At 30.8% G+C, this 19965-nt stretch overlaps 3 protein-coding genes across 3 annotated transcripts; 2 read left to right on the top strand and 1 right to left on the bottom strand.

Moving 5' to 3' along the window:
• Window positions 1-4191: 4191 nt before the first annotated feature.
• LOC119663062 (alkaline phosphatase-like) lies at window positions 4192-7423 on the top strand. The gene is made up of 4 exons (XM_038072729.1): window positions 4192-4658; window positions 4731-5539; window positions 6984-7153; window positions 7211-7423. Exons 1-4 carry the CDS (start codon window positions 4230-4232, stop codon window positions 7309-7311), a joined length of 1509 nt encoding a protein of 502 aa, XP_037928657.1. The 5' UTR covers window positions 4192-4229; the 3' UTR covers window positions 7312-7423.
• A 1383-nt stretch (window positions 7424-8806) lies between these two features.
• On the bottom strand, window positions 8807-11107 carry LOC119663063. The gene is made up of 4 exons (XM_038072730.1): window positions 10793-11107; window positions 9731-10726; window positions 9466-9662; window positions 8807-9402 (listed from the first exon to the last, which is right to left on the bottom strand). The coding sequence occupies exons 1-4, from the start codon at window positions 11105-11107 to the stop codon at window positions 8991-8993; spliced, it is 1920 nt and encodes a 639-aa protein (XP_037928658.1). The 3' UTR covers window positions 8807-8990.
• A 7465-nt stretch (window positions 11108-18572) lies between these two features.
• Window positions 18573-19883, top strand: LOC119663061 (importin subunit alpha-3-like). Its single transcript, XM_038072727.1, has one exon. The coding sequence runs from the start codon at window positions 18573-18575 to the stop codon at window positions 19881-19883; it is 1311 nt and encodes a 436-aa protein (XP_037928655.1).
• Window positions 19884-19965: the final 82 nt, after the last annotated feature.

The raw sequence follows: 19965 nt of genomic DNA, 5'->3' as shown, positions 1-19965 counted from the left end.
AACAAGCGCTCATAGAATGGCAACCACATGGCGACCGAATAATTCTGGCAAAATTTAAAACTCGAGCCAGAACCCTCACATGCATACAGTGTTACGCGCCTACTGAAGTCACCGACCCACAAATCAAGGAAAATTTTTATGACTCCCTATACTCTGTTTTAAATAAATGCCCTAGAGGTGAAATAAAGCTCGTCATGGGAGATTTCAACGCACAAATCGGGCCAGATAACAATGGAAGAAAGCAAGTGATGGGTAAACATGCTCTCGGCACAATGAACGATAATGGGGAGCGTTTCTATGAATTATGTAACACCATGGGCCTCACCATAGGAGGTAGTCTCTTCCCGCACAAACATTTGCATAAAGTCACTTGGGTTTCCCCAGATAATGCAACAGAAAATCAAATCGACCACATTGCCATCAGCAAAATGTGGAGACATTCATTATGTGATGTCAGAAATAAAAGAAGTGCAGACATGACTTCTGACCACCATCTACTAATCGGTGAAATACAACTCAAATTAAATGCGGTCTTTAGAAAGCCACAATTCAAAAGGAAACGGTTCGACCTCGCCAAACTCGACAACCCTACTGTTCAAAATAACTATCAATCTCTTTTATCGGCCCAAATCCCTAATCCCTTGCCACTAGAAGAAGAAATCTTTGAAGCCGAAACTTATTGGGAACATGCAAAATGTGCCTTCACTGAAGCAGCACAACAAAGTGTCGGTATTCCTCAACGTCAAAGTAATCCGTGGATCACCGAACATACATGGAATCTTATAAAAGCGCGCAAAGGAGAAAAAGAAAAGGTTAACAGGGCAAGAACGCGCCAAACAAAGCAGCAGGCACAAGCCAACTACAGTATTGCCAACCGCAAAGTTAAACGCAGCGCTAGAGCCGATAAGCGCAGATGGCTCGACAATTTAGCAACAGAAGCCCAAAAAGCAAGCGAATCACATAGGCTCAAAGACCTACACAACATCACTAAAGCTATGGTGGGACGTAAACACAGGATTGCAAAGCCAATAAAAAATACCAGAGGCGAACTAGTACACTCTACCGAAGATCAGCTAAAAGTTTGGGAAGATCACTACAGAAATCTCCTAGCGGGAAACAACACCTATCCTCAGCAGGAACTATGTAGTAGACACCACGAACATATTGCTCGCAACGATATAAACACAGATGTACCTAACATCAGTGAAATTGAGGCAGCAATAACTCAGCTTAAAGCAGGTAAGTCCGCTGGTCCGGACAATATTGCCCCCGAACTGCTCAAAGCAGACAAAATTTCAGCTGCTCAAATTATTCAACCAATTGTCAACAACTTCTGGTCCCAAGAGTCATTACCGCCTAATCTTAAAGACGGCATCATTATTAATATACCAAAGAAAGGTAACCTGATGGAATGCTCCAACTGGAGAGGCATAACTTTACTAAATGTAGCTTATAAAGTTATTGCTCAAATTTTACATAAACGTTTAACTTCGGCCGCTGAGCCTACACTACGAGCCGAGCAAGCAGGATTTAGGCATAATCGATCATGTGCCGACCACATAAACAGCCTTCGAATAATAGTCGAACAGTCTAGCGAATGGCGATCTCCCCTATACTTGCTGTTTATCGACTTTAAACGTGCATTCGATACACTTCTCCATACCACCATCTGGTATGCATTAGAGTGTAAAGGTATACCGAGTAAATTAATAAATTTAGTAAAAGGCTTGTACTCTGACGCGCACTGCTCAGTACTTCACGAAGGGCGTCTCAGCGGGCAAATCCAAATTAAGTCTGGCGTCCGACAAGGTTGCATTCTTTCACCTATACTATTTAATATAGTCTTAGATGTGGTTATGTCGGAAGCTATGAGCACAAATCATGGCATATCATTCGGCCTTCATAACAAAGTTACTGACCTCGATTACGCTGATGACATCTGTTTACTAACGCATAACTTTTCCCAGATGCAAATATCGTTAAACAACATCGCAAAGCGTGCATTGGCAGCTGGTCTGTCAATCAATATCAACAAAACCAAGTCTATGCGTCTCAATTCAAACTGCTTAACGAAGTTTCAACTAGATGGCTCCTACATCGAAGATGTACAAAGTTTCTGCTATCTGGGAAGCTACATTTCGAACAACGGCGGCAGTCGGCAAGACATACAGTACAGGCTATCGAAAGCGAAGCAAGCGTCTGGAACCCTTAACAAAATCTGGCGTTCATCCAACATCACACAACGCACTAAGATACACCTGTACAATGCAAACGTAAAATCAACTTTACTATATGGTAGTGAGAGTTGGAACCTAACGGCAAGAGACGCACAACAGCTACAAGCCTTTGCCAATCGTTGTCTACGACGCATCCTTCATGTATTCTGGCCAGCAACCTTAACCAATAATGAGCTCTGGTTTAGAACGAATCAGCCTCTTATAACTGATGAAATAATGATGCGCAAATACAAATGGCTTGGCCACACGTTAAGAAAACCCGCTGATGATATCGCAAAAAATGTCTTAGATTTCAACCCTAAAGGCAGTAGAAGACCAGGGCGTCCGCGCAACACTTGGAAACGACAAACTGAAGCCGAATTAAGAAATGCTGGAAAGAGCTGGAGTGAAACAAAACGTCTTGCATTAGATAGAGTTCAATGGAAACTATTTGTTACGGCCCTCTGTTCCACCTAGGAATAAAAGGATTAAATAAAATAATAATAATAATAACAAGTACCGAGGGTTGAACTCGTACGCTACCAGATAAATAAATAAATAAGAAATATTAATTGTTGTAATTTATTACTGCTTAAAATACTTCTCTATTAAAACTATAGATTCTATGAAACAACAAAGCTTTTTTCGTCATAATTGACTTTAAAAATCCAATCAAATTTTATTTCTTCTATAGTTTTATAAAAATAGTTAATTTGTGATACATAAAATATGAATATACCATTGACATACCTGTGACAATTTTTGAATAAGGATAAAAAAAAATAAAAAAATTGATATAAAAAAATGAGATAAAAAAATGATCTATATATATAAATTTTTATAAATGAAAACTAAAACAAATTAAAAAGATAAAATTAATAAAGTTTTAAAATTAAAAATAATTTTTAATAGATATTTTGTATCTCAATTATATAACATAGAGATATATATAGTAATAAAATAAAAATAAAATAAATATAAAAAATATATATTTATAAATAGCAAATTAAAAAATGTCAAGAAATAAAATAAATTAACTTTGAAATTTAAAAATAATTTTTTAACAGATATTAAGTTATGTTAGGTTGGTGTGGCGGTCTTGTGTACAAATAATGGTCTGTTAATATATCACGGAATAGAAGAGCCACAACCGTAAAAACAATGTCAGCATACCAACAATGCTGAAATGCATAACTTTCCTTTTTCCCTATGACGTCGCTCATCTGGTCGCTTTTCCTTCTAACCACACTACTCTTAGTCCGATTGACCTTTAGACTCATTCTCTTGCAATGACTAAATTTCTGCGGCTGAACCCGGGTTGATTTCAATTGTATCCTTTCTTCTTCCCCCTTTCCTTACTTGACATGTCGCCTATCCACATTCCAGTCCATGTCTTTGTCTTGTAATTCTTACATGTTATCTGCTTTTCAAATCCCTACTACAACAAGAAAAAGTCCCTCATCTTAGTGAAAGTGAATCAAACTGACAAGTCTATATACTCGGTCAAGTTAAAAAGGGGTTCAACGATTTTCCATCTATTCCTAGCTAATGGTGGACATTGATAGATGAGTTGGAGTAATAAATTTTTATGAAGAATATAAACATATATTCTTCCCCAATTCTAACATTCTGATTATCAAAATATTTAGAAAATAAAGCTTTAAATACGCATATAAATACTTTAAGATACTTTTTCATCATGTATAGAAACTCATTTAAATTAGATACCAAATTGTAACTGAACTGATCAGAATGTGTAAATAGTCGTTTAATGTTTATAATAAACATTTATTTTTAATGACACTTTTATTATTATTTTAAGTGTAAATCAAAAATAAAATAAACAAAAGCGCAAATGTTTTTATCTTTATTATGAGTGAAAAATGTGTTTAACTGCAATAGTATCTGTGTTGTTTAGATAAAGTATCTGCTTTTGTTTACGATCTATTAACTGGAAATGATGAATTAACAATGATAGACAGAAATATAGATCAGTGGTATTTTAGAACTTGAATGTTACACTTGTTTTTATTAATCCGCATGGAGGGTGAAAAATCGTTTCACGTCTTTGGGAAGAAGACTTTAAAATCTTCTCAAATATTTATTGTGGCTTCAATTATTTTAATGACATTAATAATAACCATATTTTGTATTGGTTTTCTAATGCGTTATGAAGTAGATACTGATGTTTCAAATGTAGCCAGTGTACATTATTGGAAGGATAAATTGACAATGGAGCAAAAAATTTGGTTCGATAAGGGGATTAAAGAATTGGAAGCTACACTCAGCCTAGAAAACGGTAATACCAAAGTCAAAAATGTTATTATTTTTGTGGTCAATGGTATACATCCAACGTCTCTTGCTGCAGTAAGATTCTTAAATCAAAATGAAACGATCAAAGAATTAAGTTGGGAGAAATTTCCGTACATGGCACGTTTAAAGGTGAGTATAAAATTGTAGTCAATTTAATTTTACTTGAATCCATTCTAATAAAGATCTTAATATATATTATAGAGTAACTGCAATCACTTAAAGATATGTGATCCTTTTACCAGGGCAACTGCTTTGTTTGGTGGTGTGCAAACGAATGATAAGGTTGGTGGATTGGATACAGCGGTACCATTTCAAAACTGCACAGCAGCAGCTAATCAAACACATCACATCAAAAGTGTACTCGCACACGCGCAGGATAAGGGTTTGAATACCGGTTTTATTACAGAAAATCGTGTCACTGGACCGATAATAGCAGCTTTGTATGCACATACGCCAGATACTAATTGGGAATGCGATGCGTCAATGCCAAAAGGTGAACTCACTCAAAAGTGTTGGGACATTGCACAACAATTGATTTTAAGTGAAACGGGTAAAAAATTAAATGTCATTATGGGTGGAGGACGTCAAACGATGGTCACAAATTCTTCAATTGATGAGTTTGACAAAGTGGATGTGGATGTTTGTAATTCAGTAGACGGAAGAAATCTTTTAAGAGATTGGCAGCAGCAAAAGCAAACCCTGAATCTTCACCACAAACTCTTAATGAATGCTCAAGATCTTAATGAATTTAGTGATAACAAAACTGATTACTTGTTGGGTATATTCACAAATAATTACATTAAAAGTGATATGAACTCAAAAAATATTGCATACCAAATGCCTACACTTAAATTAATGATGAATAAATCATTAGATGTGCTCAAGCGCAATGCACGGGGATATTTACTCGTTGTAGAAACAGGTGATCTATTACCTTCTGATGTTGAAACGGATTTAAAAACCCTAATAGAACTCGATGAACTGATTGCAGAAAGTACGAAAAGTAGCAGGTAAGTAAATTTATATAATATATTGTAATGTTATATATCATAGAACATGTTTTCTTTCACTATTATTAATTATCACTATTATTAATTATTATTATTAATTATCACTATTATTAATGTAGCCTAAAACAAATTTCTTCTATGCATATTAATACATTTTTAATACATTTTTAATTAATACATTTTTTTTTTATAAGAACAAGCGTCTTTTCCAGAAATTTTGGAAAATTATTCAATATTTATTGTGTCACTGTCGGGGTGCATGTAATGAAGTGTCGATTTCTTAAGGGATTTCTACTTTGAACAATAAGCATAACTGGTCATAGGCGACTTAATAAAATTTTAAAAGTTTTTCATTCAAACCAACTAATTTACCAAAGACAGTTAAGGGTAAATACGCCAATAGTATTATAACTGATCTATATAATGTCTGTATTATTATTGGAGGTTGTGTCAGTTCTGTGTAAGTCTCAAACTACATTTGGGACTGCAATAATAGTAATAATATTTGCTTCACTGAGACAGTTTTAAAAATTCGATCGTTTCGAGATCTACAATGTACATTCGAGATATGTACATTTTAATACATATTACTTTATTTCATTTATGTCAGATTATTTTTATTCCTTTAAGAGCAAGTATTTTTTGAAAAAAAATGGAAAAAACGTGAAATATTTTTGAAGTTCTCTAAACGTTTATCCAAATAAATAGTTCTACAATCAGTTGCTCCAGAAACTAAAAATGGGTCCCCATACGTACTTTTACTGCAGGATTATATTACTCAACCTTTTTGGATTTGAAACTACTATAAGAGTAGATTAGTAGACATTTTATATAAAAGTTATAGAGTTTTCGATTGGTAAATCTGGATTCAACCCAGATTAAATCTTGATCTGTCAAATTTGGTTGCTTTATATTTCAAAAATACATATATCGAATCAAATACCACTTTATTTGTTAAGCCATATAAAATACTAAATTGCACTAAAATTGCACTAACAGTGAAGTTACAACAGATTAAACAATCGAAAGGATTATAAGTGATAAGTTTTGCACAAAAATGTCGAAGAGCAATCAAGTCGTCTCACTGCGTTTAATCCGCTGACTGAAAACTTGATAATTCTTGCAGATAGTAGACAGTGATTTTATTTGATGGATGTCAAAGTGATCTAAAACAGAGCAGTGTTAAACGAGACAATTTTCCGACAGCTGACGACATGGTCATAAAAACATATATTTAATAATCTGATGAGTAGTTAGCGGAAGTCAGCATATCTTGTTTAATTTTAAAATGCATACACTGGAAACCATTTATTTTAACTATCTGAATATATGGTAATTCCTCAATTTCACAACATGTAAATTTTCTTAAAAACTTTAAAACCTACTAAAATTAAAATATATATTAAATTTTATTTGAATTATTAATATTTTTTTTTAATTTTAGCTTAAATTTTGCAGACACATTAGTTTTGACCGTTTTTAATAGTATTACCAAAGAAAATATCAAATCTGATTTATATGAAGAAATGACGGGTTTATATAAGGAATTCCCTGATATAGGTTTTAGTACATTTTTAACTAATAAAGCAACTGAAACTATTGTTTATGCAAAAGGTATGTTTCAATAAAGATTTTAATTTAATTTGTTTGTAACATCTCCTTTATTGACAGGTCCTTCGGCTTATCTACTTAATGGATTGCATGAAGAGACTTATATGGCACATGTCATATCTTATGCTTTAAAAATGGGTCCATTTTCAAAGTCAATGTAATTTTAAGAATTTTTAAAAGTTATTAGAATTAAAAAAATATTTACAGTACTAAAAAGCAATTATTATATACGTAGTGTTTTTTTAAAATTGAGATTAATAACTACTTCAGACATGGAGGTATATTTAAAAAAACTATCAATGTTAAATAATATTATATATATTTAATAATAACTATATTTTAATAAAAAATACTTTTTTATTTAATTTAAATAAATATGAGCACAAAAAAAAAAGCATTGAAACGTTTAATTTTGAAGTAACACTACTTACGCTAGGTATACATACACAGTTATTCCGTCATTGATTCTACACAAAAGGTCTTTAGAACCGGGCTATTAGAGTAGTAAGTAAGACAATTAATGACACAATGATGTAATGACACTAGGATCTTTAAGCCATTATCTGCCTCTTAAAGATGTGTTTACCTATTATTTCAGGAACTTTAGAAATAGAAAACACTATCTAATGGTAATTTTGTTCCCGCTAAGATATCAGTTTCAGAGCTCTAGGACGATTATTCAGTTTACAGGGTCTATTGAAATGATATATGAAATGAAATGGTATATGATTTCTACCTATTGTTATAAATCGATTGTAAAAAAACATTCGCTAATATAAAAGCTATTTTAGCGCCAGAATTCCAGTGTTTCCATAATACAGTAGTAAACTTTATTTTTCATACAATATTTATTTTCAATATTACGATCTAAAATCTCTGTTTTTTTGGGACCCAGTTTTATAATTACAGGTTCAGTAATAGGAAAACTACGGTTTCATATAGTTCTTTTAAAATTGATACATATACATCTTTATATAGTGTATTTTTCCGGTATTTTATTATTGGTTCATAACGCGAAGCGTTGATAATAAAGGCTTTTAAGAAGTTCCTAAAAAAAACGTCCTGAACTATAATGACAAGCTTATTTTCTTAGATAAGACACTTATATACACCCTTAGATTTTAAAAATTTCCTCACTATCATCGCCGTTTTTCTATTTGAAATAGATTTCTTGACATAAGACATACAATTCTATATACTTATACTTATGTTCTATATACTTATACTTATATATACTTATACTTATGTTTCCACTTGTCTCATTTAGGCGTGCTGCTTATTAAGGCCTTTAATGAGGATAATTTCTATACAAAAAGCTTTCATATGAATCAGATCATTATAAATATATCAACTGAATTTAATGGAAGGGCCGAATAGTAACTTGATTAAGACAAGTAGTTTAAGCTGCAATGGGAACATGATATAATTCTAACAACATTCTAACAAATTCGATGGTAATTAATTGTTTTAATTTCAATCTTAATATTTATCTTTAATATTTCTTCAAACTGTACATAAAAAAATGTAAAATAATTTAAAATTAATTTATTTAGATTTTCCATAATTTAACTAGTATTTGAAAAATTGTTCTATATTTTGAATTTTTTAAACTTTTTCTTTAAAAACTATTTAAATTATTAACAATATCTGCACTCATCGACGATTTGTTATTAACCCAATTAAATGTATCAGCTGTCGATGATGTCCCAGCAATATTACCCAAACTTGTAGACGTTTGTTCTGGAGCCGCCGGTACATTCATTGCATCGGAACTAACACTCATGCTAGAGGTAACGGTTGAAGATAGCGCCATGCGCGGCATTGGACGTAAAGCTTTCGGTCATTTTACAGTAGCGGGTAATAATGTCGGAGCAATTGGACGTGGTAAATAATTATTAACTGCAGAACTCAGGTTATTCAAATGATTTGCTTGCACATACTGAAAAGCTGAGGAACGATCCAACTGTTGTGATAGATAAAACTCACTTAAAGTATATAAACGTCTCTGATCGAATGGTGGAAAACCGAAAGGTCCAAAACGTGCTGCATAAGGCTTAGTTGAATGATGTTGTCCAGGGCCATGATAAAGACCAGGACGATTTGTTGTATGGGTCATAGCATTAAATGAGTGCTGTTGAGAACTGTGAGCATTGCCGAAACTATTACCACTTGCTGTATTTTTGAATATATCCAAATTTTTTAAATTCTGCAACATGTCATGTGAGGCGCGATGTTTCTTAAGATAAGCGTGTCTGAAAATAAATAAATATACCTGTTGAAGAAAGTTAGTGAATACCAAAAACTTATAAGCTTACCTTCGAAATGTTTTACCACACTGTGAACATGGAAAAATGCCGTCGCTTGTTCCATCCTCACTAAGACTCTTATCATGTATTATATTCTGATTGTTTGAATGTTCATGCCGCTTCTTATGTTGGTTGTTCGGTAATAACTCTGACTTTGGCTTGTGCCAACGTCGATGTGAAGCCAAATTTGCAGGACAATTAAATACCTTAACGATGTAACAAAAGTAGTATACAATAAATTATTTCAATAGAAATAAATTTCATACGGTTTTACCTTCTCACACTCGGAGCACTTATATTCTATATGAACAATACGCGGACAACGATGTTGTGCCAGCATAAATGCGTCATCATACAATGTCCGACATAGTTGACATAAGTACGCGCCAATCTTATTATCAATGCTGGCCAAAATCGCCTTTGCTTCTTCAGTTATTTCGACCACATTAAAAGCTGGATCAATGTCACCTTTACGCACAACCAATTCCTCATCATCGCGCAGTTTTCGTATTATAGTGCCTGAGACAGGACTTAAAGTTTCCTCGTCTAAGGACATATGCTTACGCAACTTCATGCGTTTTCGCTCTGCTTTATGTGGCTTCAAGCAAGGAGTACGTGGCAACGGAATAGAATAACCTTCTTCCTGTTGTGGCTGCTCCTTGACCTGTGGTACTTCTTCTTCTGTTGCCGCTGTATTTTTACGCGTAATTAATTCTGTGTAAGTTTTTTCTGACGCATATTTACTTATCAAACTCTCATTCTCGACTTCTTCTTTGTTGTGCAGCTGCTGGAAGTCTCTATCAAACAACTTTGCCAAACCGTCGATGGCTTGATTGTGTAGTTCTTCATTCTCATAGACTAACTGATTACGTGTTAATACTTTGTCGGAGTTTTCATTTTCGACACTGACTGCTTGGCTTTGTAGACGTAAAATGTTGACAGGATTTAATTCATCATCATCGTCGTCGTTACCAACAACATCTACATCACCCACAGCATCTTCATCTTCATCGCCATCATCATCACCATCAGCATCTTCATTGTAGTCATGTGAACTGACAAGTGTTTGGCTTTCTTCATCCTCGGTCAACACAATTGTTTCATCGTCCACATAAATGGTATCGAAGCTATTGTGAGGCTGGGCTATTAATTCCTGTTGTTCTTGTTGTATTTGTGGGTCTTCTGGTTGTTGTTCTTGTTGCTTCGATGGTATTGTTACTAGCATTGGTATTCTTGACAAATCTGACATTTCAACAAAATTATTTTTTGTGCTGTGCAAATTATTTTTATAGTCACTGCCGGTAATTGTTTGAAGTGATGTCCCATCCCGCATTACATAGTTCAGATTGCTAAAGTAACCACCAACACTAGAGCAAACATTTGCCAGTGTTGTTGTTGCTGTTGTTGTTGGTAGCTGCGACGGTATTCCTGGTATCTGTGGACGCCACAAATAATTTTCTTCCGACATCAATCTCGAGCGTTTTCGAGGTGGAGACGGTGTTGACGGTGGCGTTATTGGTATAACGTTTGTAGCACGTAACGACAAATCGAGTGGCGATAACAAATGCGAGAGAGGGCGGCGACTAAATTGAGGAAATGTTTCATTGATTGCCGGTAATGTGCGACATTCCGGATAATGTTCGTTCAACATTTTTACTACTGCTGTTAGTTATATGAAAAATAGATTAATAGATTAAAAAAAAATGCTTTAAAAAAATTACATTAAAAAAAAATAATATTAAAAAAAATTATGTTAGTAAAAAGAACTTCATTTTTGCTAGTCAAACATTATTATTAATCTTACAACATCAAGGAGTGGAAAATTAGAAATATTATCAATGAAGGAATAATACACTTTAAGGCTACTTTTAAGGCTAGAAGTGTTAAAAAAAATTTATAAATTTATATTTTAAGGAACGGTTTCATCTTTTTTTATAATAAAAATATAACTATATTAAGTATTTTATGCGATGACTTTAGTAAAAATATATTATAAACGTTTACATTCTGTTAAAATTTTATGAAATTTGTTAATAAAATAATTACTTATAAATAAAGGTATATGTTGTCTGCTTTTGATTTTATACCTATACTAGATCGGTTTTGATCTAGTAAAGAAAATTTTTTTTCCGTAAGCTGGCTTTGAAATGGACTTAAGATGCTTAAGCGACGGCATTAATTGTCTTAAAATGCTTACCAACACATATATAAGTTTTCCAAAACAAATCTCATAGGCCTAAGTCTGGATAGTGCGATGATTATTTCATCATACCTACATTGACCAATAACTTGCACCAGATCCAATGAAATAATAATAAAAATTATACACTATCAGGGCTTATAGAAAGAATTCCAAACACACAACGTAACAATAAATTCATACAACAATCAACTTCATATTCATATATATACGAATTTAGACTGGTGTTTTTCATTGGAACCCATTTTTCAGGTACCGTTTAAAAATGTATTGTCTTATTTTGACAGCATACAATACAGTATCAACTGTTATCATTTTATGCTGATGAGATAAAATTGTGAACTATCTCGTTGTTAGTTTTAATCAACTCAAATGGTAACCTTGCTATAAATTTGTAACTGGTTTTCATTATAATATATATTAGGTTCCCATATTCACGCTTTTAACAAGCGCAGAAAACAAGCGTTGATATTCTATCAACATCAAAATATTGGAACTAGAGTGACGTTTATGTGAATGTTTTTTGATATATTATTAAATATAGTTACTGTTAATTATAGCAAAAATATTTAAGCCCAAAACCAAATCAAAACCAAGTCAAATTTAATTATGTCCGGTTAACTACGAATTTCTATTAATACATTACTTAAGTATTAAGACTAGTAGTAAACTTTTATAAGAATATATTTAAAATATAAAAAAAAATTTCTTTTAGCTTCTACTATCAAGCCTTACGTTTTTTTTTTGTTACTTGAAGTCGAATTTTCCAATAGTGTATAGTAAATTTAGGAGTAAGAATTATATTTAGTTCCTCCAATATATACAATATAAATCACTATTAGAGTAGTAGAGTAGGCAAAACTGTGCTGGAGTCTATAATCACAAAATAATCTAATAGTTATAATTGGAATTCTATTTTACAATTCTTTAGGTCAAAGTTTATGTTATAGAAATCTACACTAAATAACGTATCAGCCGGCGGTGTGCAATACTCTTATATACTCGGGTAATATGGTAGAATTTTTCTGATCAAAACTATTAGAAACCTCGCAAATGTATTTGCTAACTTGGTTGAAATAAAACTTTTTAATATAATTTAGTGTCAATTTAGAGTAGACCACAATGGTGATAAAAGAACTGACAACTTTTAAAATGGGGTATTAAAACTCTATTCCTGGTAACCGAATACTACTGTTTCTTCTGTAACAATAGTGTCATTAAAAACTATATGTACATCATCAACTTTTCAACATTTGATACAGCCCAATGGAGTAAATTCGAAGACAATCGATTTGAATTAATAAGTACAACATAAGGAGAAAAAATAAAACAAAATATATATGATCTCAAAAGTTATTTACTTAAGGATAGGAACTAATTTCTTTTGTCGACTTCTATACGTTTTGAACAATAGCTCTAATGCAGTAAGTATTATATTAAATGAAAAGTATTTTATTCTATTATATTAAATTTTAGAATTCAAAATATATTTAATAAGTTTTTAATTAAAACTTTTACAAAAAATTATATAAAATTTAGTTTATGGTTTTACGAGTACATCTCTACAACAGAACTAAATAGATAATAGATTTTTAATCAAGTGTCTAATGTATATGAAATTAAGTTTACGGTTATACAACAACTCTATAACAGAACTAACTAGATAGTCGGTTTTTAATCAAGGGTCTACATTAATTGGGAAAATCTCTAATTTAGTTGTGGTTTAAGAGTCCTGCTCTGCGATATAAATACAACTTCTTATTATTTAATTAATACACATATCGTAATAAATGGATTTTTTCCGTGAAATAGACTATATTGTTAACAGATTATTACCAAATTGATTTAAGGAGTTTTCTTTTTAATATAAAAAGAATTTATATTGAACATGATGTTGGAATCAGCATATCTGATAAATCTACCCGATAATGACATTTTTTTGTGAAAGCACTTGTATAATTCCTTGCTCTTGTAGAAATCCTGGATCGACGGCCTGCAAGGATATGCTAAGTGTTAGGTGAGATTGGAAGGGAATTTTTTTTCTTGTACAACAGATAATTAAGTCCTCTGATGCTCAAAATTGAGACGAATAAATGAAACAATATAGAAAAAGTAACTAGAATTGGCCAACCGGAAAGAAGTTTCGTTTAGTCGCTGCAATACTCTCTTAATGGTAAAGAGTTGCCCAATCTAAGAGCCGTGAAAATTAGTTACACAAGTTTTTAGCCCCAACATCACAGAAGTTCTAAACCGACGGAATTATTAAGCTACTCGAAAAATAGCAATTTGTCATAAATAATAATGACTTTTATTAGAGGTTAGATTACAAATATGTTAATAGTATAAAAATTGTTTAATTTAGCAATAATAATGAGCTGTTTTGTATTATACGAATCATTCAAAAAATACTGGTACTACTGTGGGAACTAGTGAGAACCAGTTAGTCGTCTGTTTAGATGCAGACGTATGGCTTTGAGCCATAAACCTTGTCGCTTCTATAATCAGTTCCTTAACAAATATAGTGGAGGTTAAAAAGACATGACCGCAATGGTCATATGATATGAGTATGGGAATAATTTTTTATATATGTATATAGCTCAAATACATAATTTTAGCGTATGAAAAAAAAGTTAAAAAGAATCTACTTCGTTCTCAAATTTTAAAGTTCGTACAACGAATATCGTAATTTGAGATGGGTAGTTTGAGAAAAATTAAAGTTACTGTATATAATCAGATATATCAATTTTGAGGTTTCTGATTATTATTATAATATAATATACTTTAACATGAATAATATACTTTAAAAGTTTATTAGGAACTGCAGTGTCAAATTTTTTGAACCTTTTCCTGAGTGATTAATTTTTACTAAATTAATGTGTTATTCAATATAATTTATTCAGTTTAATTCTTTTTAAACTAATAGCGTGAAGTTTCAGTTAAATTTAAAGTCAAATATGATAAAAAGAAAAAATTTTTTTAAATACGGAGGTTTTTAACAGTAGAGAATAACTGCAAAATATACTTAATTATTAAAAAAAAGAAAATAAATAAATAAATAAAAATATATAAAAAATTTTAAAATAAAGATTACAATTTTTTGGTTTTGAAAATGTCGGTCCAACAGAATATTTTTCAATACCTACTTTTTTTGTATATCGATAAATTTTTCACTTCTTATTAATTGCACAAAAACTTGATTTAATTTAATTTTTTACAGCAAAATAGAAATATTTTTCTCACATCTATGTATTATTTAAAAATAATAATTAATGATTTATATTACATATTAATTATTTACTATTTTAAAATATTCTAAACTTGTCATTTTAAATACTATAATTCTTTTTTTTTAAATTTTTAAACTCACTTTTCAATTTTTTAATTAGCTTATTAATTACTTATTAACTTAACAGTAATTTTATTTTAAAATTAATATATTTAAATTAATTTTATTTCGTTTTAAATTATATGATATTTTAAAGCTCCACATAAAAGTGTCCAAATATTTTCTATAGTTTTATCGTCGCGGAGTTTTTTCGCATGTAGTTTTCGCAACAGACCGTTAAAGTGAACTAAATGAAATCCTGCGCTACGTATCATTAGGTCACCTGTCGCAATGCTACTTACTTTGTTTGTATGCAATAAAATTATACAAATCAACATTAAACCCTGTGAAGTCCAACCACCCACCCAGTTCCATAGCTGTCAAACCATATCGGCACGCTCTACTGCTGTCGCATTCATACACATTGCAACGCATAGCTATACTCCGGAATCCTGAACGTTTTATTTGCATTTCTACGCAAACACAATAGTTGATTTGTTGTAAGATTTTTGTTGGGTTTTGGATACCAACATCCCTCTGGCAGAGCAATGTATTCTATGGCCAACCACCCACCGTAGTAATGCGCAGGCTCGTTAACGCCTACAGTTATTTGCCACACATTCCCTGACTTTTCACTGTGCTAAGTAACTGAGGATCCACAGTATTTTGGATTAAGTAAAGCAACAAGTCCACATTGGAATTTGCTCTATTGAATATTATTGGAACGCCCCTTTTGTTTTTATATGAACATAACTTAACGTTGGGTTTTTTTAAATTGCATTAATGGAACAGAAAACACATGTGTCTGCTAATAGTAGTCGTCCTTTAAGAGATACTTGTTAAACTCCACATATGTAAATAATTAAAAAAATTACAAAATAAAGTTTGAAAAACGACACATTTTTGCTTCCCAACATTTATCATATAGCCAGCATTTTCATTGGTTTTACATGAGTGCCATCGTCTATCGTTCTCACAAAAGTTTTTCTTTATTTTTCTGCTTTTATGACTTGAAGTGGGAGGTAGGAACTATGAAGGCTGTAACATTTTTAGGCACTCGATCTGTAAAATCATTTTAAGAACCAAAGGATTTTTTGTGGTTTAAAAATTTAATATTGTTGTTGTACCATATTAAGTTCAGATAGAAATTCCAAAATGGCGTCTCTGCCAAATATACAATGGAGGATTTTCATGTTAAAATTTTTTCAGTTACTTTAAATTTTATAATATTAGAATAAATATTTCTTAATTTAATTTTTCAAATATTTCCTAATTTAACTTTTAATTGAAATATTATGATTTTATTAAAGTTAAATAGTCTAATATTTTACGGAAAATAGTTAGAAATGTAGACAAGTTTTATATATATATATATATATATATATATATATGATACGTAGGTAATGCTGTTACTCATATGTATTAATATATTTTTTGATATACAAAAGTATTTACATACATAAATTTAATACACTTACTACATTCTTACTTTTAAAATTTACAAAAATAGTCCTTAAATTAGAGTATTTATATACATATTAGTCCCCTGTGTAAGGAGAATAAATTTGATACATATTTTCTTTATCTTTAGCTATGCATAAAACTGAGTTTTAAAAAAACAATCCTTAAATTATAGTATTTATATACACACTAGTTCCCTTTTCAGGAGCATAAATTTGGTACATAGATTACCTATTCCTTTTATCCAAGGTGTTTTTTTTTTCATATATTATCTTGTCTTTCATAAATAAATTAATATATAATACAAAATATTTATATAATATAATATATATCTTGTGAATCAAGCTAAACGAGAGTCTTGCTTGAGATATTTTACTATATCAATCTCTTCTTTTTCTCCCATCGGTATTGACATGGTTGCCTAGTTAACAAACTTCATTGACTTTATGGATTGGTCCTATTCAAGTTTTTATGAGTAACATTTTAAATTTATTTTATTATAATTGTTTACTAATAACACCCTTTCGAATAAAGAAGTACTTTACCATGAACAGAGCCTAAGGTCTAGCTGACATATGTAAGTTTATTGATTTTCTTACATATTGATCGTTCATAAGGTCATAATATAAGGTTTATCAAGAAAAGTTTAGTAAACATATTCTCTGCTGAGCTTAATATTCTAGTGCTGCGCATTGTATAGATTGAACTAATTTTTGACATCAATAAAATAATTTGAGGAGAACTAATAACCTGATTAGATATCCTGTTGACATTTTACGGTAATATAAAGGGTCAATTTAGCTTAAATATATCAGTTTTTAGCTAAAAGATGTTAGACGTATTTACATACCTACCTAACCGAATAATAAGATTACTATTTGATAATTTTTCAATACCTCATTGTAAGATTAATTATAATTTACATAATGTATATGGCATTATGTAAATGTGAAAACAAAGCTTCTAACTACAATATTTTAATGTTAGCGCTTCAAAATCTAAGATTATTAAGTTTCTAGCTTAAAATTTAAATACTTATTATTATTTCATCCAGGAAAGATTTAATAAAAAAAAAAAAATTGTCAATGATGTGCTGGATAAAATGGGTTAAATTTATTTCTTCATTCCTATTATCTATTACTTTGTATTCCCTTCATTATTTAAAATTCATCTTCATCTTTCTATTAACAAAACCTCTCCTATCTACCGGACGAATATTTCCTTCTTGAATGAACCTTAGGTATTTTATTAGGAACGCTATCAAATGTAAATATCTTAAAATTCTTTATTTAGGTACTTCTTTTCGTACCGGAATAACTAAAGTTAACTTATTTTAAATTGTCGCCTTTTTCTACAACGGTCTACCATAGCAGGGTGAGGTCTGCTATTGCTAGGAGACAAGATTATTTAATGCTTTCTAAATTAAAAAAACAAAAACACTTTTATAAATTAAAGCGAATAATTTTTATATTGTAATATAAAGGCCGTGTTATGTGAACAATCACATGAAGATTGGTCACGTCAACTTTACGATCTTTTTGGTCTTGACCAAAAGACATGTTATAAGGAAACTTTACTATAATTGTCAATTTTTACTTGTATGAATATTTTTGTATTTTTTTTGTTCCAAAATTAAAAATATATTTATTTGTGGTGTGAATATGCTTACATATCCATACAAAAATACTAATATTCATTTTTAATATGAGGGAATTCTGATATTTATTACTGAGCGACACTGTTTTAACCAACATGACGAGGCACAAAAAGCCTAATCACCATGACCAAATTTTAATCGAATTTTCTCTGTGACTTATTTTCAATTTTTTATATATATTAGTACAACAACACTTTTATATTTGACGTGACTATGACTATATAACATAACCTTAAAAAGAATCAAAGTTAACTGAGCTGAAAAAAAAAATTTTTAAATAATATTTTTCTGAAAATAGCAATCTAATAAAAACAATTATAGATATAATGTAAAATAAATTCAAAATTTCAAAAAATTTTCGTTTTTAAATATATTTAAATTTATATCTTCAGACAATTGATTGTACTGTACTCCTTATATTTTGATATATTGGTATTACTTTGATTAACTTCACATTAACAACAATAATAGTGATGACGTCAAATAGTCAGGACGACTTAGCTAAAGAAGAATTGATTGCAAAATATATCAAAAAACTGATTAAGAATGTCGAAAGTCTGCAACTACCACACAAACAATTGCAAGCATTTAAGTCTCTTGTATTGATGACAAAAGTTCGAGATGATAAATTAATTGGAAATCTTATTACTTTAGGCGGATTACCAGTTATATTAAGATGCGCAAAACAGAAAAATGACTTTGAAATGCAAATAGAAGCTATATGCGCATTAACTAATATGATAACCGGATGTAAAGATCACCTAGATGGTGTGATGAAAGCAGGCGCATTTCCAGTTCTATGTCATTTACTCAATTCATACTGTCTTCAGGTATGTGAACAATCGGTCAATGCTATTGCAAATGTAGTTGTGAGTGGTAAAATCTATTGTGAACAGGCTATAGACAAAGGTATCGTTCGTAGCTTATCGTATATGTATTACCTTCATCCCAGCTCGCCAATCATTATCCGTCGTGTTGCTTGCATTCTTCGTTACATATGTCGAGTCAAGTTATGCTATACCTTAGTAAAAAAAATCATACCGGTTATAAGAGCATTGATATATCAAGTGGACAAGGACATAAAACTTGATATTTTGTATGCAATAGTATATCTTACAGATAATATAGACTTTCCCTTCAAATTAATATTAGAATATGGAGTTCTGAAACATATGATATCATTTTTAGATGATTCAGATATAAAAATTTTAACTACTGCTTTGCATGGTATAGGAAATTGTTTAAAAGATACTAAAAAGCTAGTAGAAAGCGCTTTGGACAATAATATTCTACAACATTTAAATATATTGGTGATACATAATGAGAGTTTGGTACGAAAAAGTGCGCTTTTTTGTTTAGGCGAACTTTTAGGAAATCCTATTAGTTACGTACAAGATGACATTAGTGCCCAACTTATAGTGAATATATATATAAACCTAACTGATGAAGACTTTGATGTAAACAAAGAGACAATTTATGCATTAATGAATTTATCTGCTACCGGTTCAAAGGACCATATATTCACATTGGCTAATATGGAGTTCATTTCAACAATTTGCGATATGTTGGTGTATTCCGATTGGGAAATTATAAAAATGATCTTAAAATTAATACTGAACTTAATTGCACGATCAGAAGAATATTTTATAACCATCACGTCATTGGTCCGTAATCACATTGATTTCACTATGCTGGAGTATTTAATGCAACATGAAAATACTGATATTCAAAAATTTGCTATGGAGATCTACACGGATCTTAATTATGAATCGTATATTGTATAAAACGAATTATTTTATAGGAGTTTAAAAATAAGAATGTATACCTGAAATAAAACAGATATATTTTCTACATACATGTTCATTT

Source organism: Teleopsis dalmanni, unplaced genomic scaffold, assembly GCF_002237135.1.
Source record: "Teleopsis dalmanni isolate 2A unplaced genomic scaffold, ASM223713v2 unscaffolded_contig_0106, whole genome shotgun sequence".
Taxonomy (NCBI): Eukaryota; Metazoa; Arthropoda; class Insecta; order Diptera; family Diopsidae; genus Teleopsis; species Teleopsis dalmanni.
This window is presented reverse-complemented; position numbering and strand designations above follow the sequence as displayed.